Source organism: Phocoena phocoena, chromosome 4 (genome assembly GCF_963924675.1).
Source record: "Phocoena phocoena chromosome 4, mPhoPho1.1, whole genome shotgun sequence".
In the NCBI taxonomy this organism is placed as follows: domain Eukaryota; kingdom Metazoa; phylum Chordata; class Mammalia; order Artiodactyla; family Phocoenidae; genus Phocoena; species Phocoena phocoena.
Window position 1 is genome coordinate 75,524,114 of NC_089222.1, and position 3,859 is coordinate 75,527,972.

General features: G+C 55.9%; 1 protein-coding gene across 1 annotated transcript in view; it reads left to right on the forward strand.

The window, feature by feature from the left end:
- Positions 1-247: 247 nt before the first annotated feature.
- HEG1 (heart development protein with EGF like domains 1) overlaps positions 248-3,859 on the forward strand; it is a 76,872-nt gene continuing 73,260 nt past the window's right edge. Inside the window, exon 1 of the mRNA XM_065876859.1 lies at positions 248-521. Coding sequence (XP_065732931.1) covers positions 248-521 — 274 coding nt within the window. The remainder of the gene's footprint in view (positions 522-3,859) is intronic.

Here is a 3,859-nt window from a genome sequence, read left to right on the forward strand (position 1 = left end):
CGCCCCGCGACCCGCCCGGGCTAATCAGCATGTAGCGGCGCCGGGGCCGCCTCCGCCGCGCCCGCCCGGCCCCCGGCCTCCCTCCTGCGGCTCCCCACAACTTTTGAGGCGGGGACCGCGCTCTCAGCCTCACTTCGCTCACTTCCCCGGCCCCGGGCAGCACCCGCCGCTCGCTTCCCTCGCACCCGCGCCCGCCCCGCGCCCGCCCCGCGCGCCGGGCATGTGAGCGCGGGCGGGCGCCGCCACCATGGCCTCGCCGCCGCCTCCGCTCCTGCTGCTGCTGCTGCCGCTGCTGCTGCTGCTGCTGCTGCCGCCGGCCGCTCCCGGGACGCGGGGCCAGCCGCCCTCTCCGGGAGGCGCGGGGCCGGCGGGGTCGCCCGAGCCCGGCCCCGAGCGCGAGCTGCCGCCGCCCCCGGAGCGCCACGGGCCCGCGCCCCCCGGCCACCGCCAGACGACCCCTGCGCCGGGCGCCGCGACGCGGCTGGGACCCTCGGGCCGGGCCCCCGGAGGCAGGAGCGCGGGTGAGTGAGAGCCGGGGACTGGCGCCGCGCGAGCCTCGGGCTGGGGGCGTGGGCGCGCCCGGGGCCGCATCCCCCGCCCTAGGCCCCGGCGCCGCTCGACCCCGGAGGGGGCTCCGCTTCCCCGGGGCGCGCTGGGACCCAGCGCGGGGGGGCCGGGCGGGAGGGCAGCGAGCTGGGAGAGTGGTTTCCTAGCCGCTTTCGCGGGTGGCTGGACTTGGGGGTGTGACCATCCTGTTCTCCCCCCCATCCCCTGGGAAGAAAACTTATCTCTCATGGTGTACCCCGGACCCCGTATACACCTACCTTAAAAGAAATAAATTTTTAAAAAATCCACACCTTTAGAAAGCACCTCTCCCACTTCGGAGGTGATAACGTCCGACGGGTCCATTCCCCAATCCCATTCTTCTCCTATAGATACAGAAATAGGCCTCTTCTGGTACAGAGCCTGACTTTCAAATTTAAATAACTGATTTTTTTTAAAGGGTTCTAGCCCTGAGGATATTTGTAAAGGACAAAGGATGTAGTTGGAAACCAAACACTCTGCTGGCTCTCTCTAAAGCAGAGAGACTCCAGGAACTGTGTGGAGATGGGGCTCCAAGGTGAAGCCCAGCAAGGCAGACCCTGCCACAGGGCTGTCCCTGAGCCTTTCCTCCCCTTTCCTTTCCCCATGAGCTGGGGCTCCATGCACAGCCCCCGCCTGTCGACTCAGAGGGACCTGCCCTCTCTCCTCCGGACCTTTTTATTCAATTCCTTCTTTGGGTCTGCAAGAAATGCTAAGGACTGAGTGGAATTCCAACTGTAATACCATTGTGACCTTGGGGATGTCACCTGTTTTGATCTCAGTCTGTCCATCTGTGAAATGGAAGTAATGATCCCTGCTCTTCCCAGCCTCCTGGTGATGATGTGACAAAATGAAAGTAAAAATAAGTGGAAAGTGCTTTGAACAAAGCCAGCAATGCGGTGGTGTAAGCCACTGCCTTCCTGTGAGTGACAAAAGGCATACGTTCTCACGGGTTGTCCGGAGAAGCCAGGTCGCTTGAAACAGTAGGTATTGTCTTGGAGTTTAGGTGAAGGCTGAGAAGATTTCATCTTTCTAATGGATACTTCATTTAAGTCTCTCACATCACACAAACTTTCTGGGATAGGAATTAGCTTGCTTCGTTGCACCTAGGGGTGCTTCCTCTAATTAAGTAAGACAAAAGCTTAAAAAAAAAAAAACCATCAGCTCCTCCAGTAAAAACTCAATTCCACATTCACTAGTAATCCCGTCATTGCAAATGCCTTGTCTTCGTGAACTTCTCCCTCACTGGCACAAGATTGAGACACTGAGGAGCTGTAAGGGAAGAGAGAGGGGAAAGAAGCTTCCAGACCTACGAGAGAAACAGTCACCATGACTGCAACTCTAGGTGACTTACAACATCCATCATTTTAAGTTCCACAGGAAGGAACCAAAAACATAAAAGACAGTATTTCCTGGCTTTCTCATACTACAAGGGTAACCAAAGGATACTGTACAGACACTTGTGCATCTTCTAGATGGGAAGTGGAGTGCAGGGGACTGAGGCCATCTCAGGAGCTAAAAGCAGTTTCTCTGGCTAGAAGTCAGGCTTCCTTAGCTGTAGGGCCTGATCTTGTTAGTGGAGGGGTGGGAGTGCTGCTGACTTGCGGGGGGCCTGGCTGGATGAGGCTGGTACAGGAGTCTCCCTCCTTCTCTTGTGGCTGAGAATCCCCACACATCACAGCTAGGTGTCACAGGGAGAGAGACAGTGGAGGCAGTTGGCTTAGGGACTCAGCAGGTAAGAGTTGGGGCTGATCTCCCTTGCTGGTCACAGACACCCCTCTCCCCACCAACGCCATATGTGAGCCACACTTCCTCACAGGTGTGGCAGGTAACTGCTAATCTTGGCTTTGCAACCTTCCCGGTTACAAAGATTCATTAGGGGAGGTGAGAGCAATGGAGGTTTCAGGTGCGTGAGGCTCTGGAGGAATGCACTTGAGAGTCCCAGAGAGCAGGTAGGCAGGAGCTGGGGTTGTCCAGAACTTCTCTTACCTTAGAGGATCTCCCCTGGGACCGCCACCCCCTCCCCCGCACTGTGCACAGACACCACCCAAGGAGTGTCTGCACTTCACCTGAGCTAAGGCGAGATCTCAGGTAGGATGTTAGGAAGGTGAGATGAGAAAAGAGGAAATTGATTACCTGTTGAAAACTTCTGGAAGCTACCAACATGGCTTAGGATTCAGGCAGGACCTGTGCTGCTTTTCTGGTGGTGGCCCACATAACCTCACTTAGAGGGAAAAAGAAACAATGAACAAGAAAGTCAGCATCAAGTGATTTCAGGGAGTCCATGTTTCCTAATAACCTCTGAAATTTTCTCTGGACCCTTTTTGATCGGCCACCCTGTATCACAAGGTGCAATCAGTTATTTCCCAAGGCAGCCAAGTCTCAACACTGCAGGGGCCTCCGGAAGCCCTCTGGTCCACACAGCATCCCATGTGGTTATCTGCCCTCTCAGCACCCCTGACAGATGGCCACCCAGGCTCTGCACCAATCTTTTAATGTTTGGGGAGGTGCTTGCTGCTGCTGGTTATGAGCCCTGAGTCTTAACAAATAAGGTGCTTCGTTTGATCGTTGGGGAAACTGCCTGTAGCCCCTTGTGTTGCAGAGATGCTGGTGGTCAGTGCTTGGTCCTCGTGGCCTGGGCTTCCAAATATGATGTCAACAGCAGGGACCAGAGAATGTCCTTTTCTTCCCTGGGGCCATTTCTAGCCCCTTAAGCTCCTGGCAGGGTTCAAGGTTCTCACTGTTGAGTAACCGTGCTTGCGTTCTGTCTGTGGGTTGTTTGCCTGCCTTAGACCTCAAGTCCCTGGATGGCAGCACTGCCCCCCTTTGTTTGGCCTTTGTTAAGCTTTTGCACCCACCTGTCACCCGCGGGCCGTTAAGCTAAACTTGTTGCTGGTGTTTCAGCCAGTGGCGGTAGAGAGGATGCCAAGTCCTCGAGGTTTCCTTTTTCTTGCTGTTTTTGTTTTTAACACCTCAGGGTTTGTGAGCCACAGTTCTGAGTGCTTAAGTGGATACGCTTTGACTTTCGTACTTCACAGTTCACGCTTTCGCTCTGAGATCCGCAGATGAGCGCGGGGGTGGGGAAGAGGAGGCCTAAGTCATAATGAAAATCAGTGCAGAAGGAAAGCACTTTCCCACCCAAAGGGGAAATGACGCTAACGAGCTGAGCAGCCAGACCAAGGAATAATAATCTGAGAAAAATGCCGCTCCCTGGAGTAAAGGAAGCGCCGTCAGCCCAGCCCCTTCTGGGCTGTTACATAGCTGTCCCCTGAGTTGC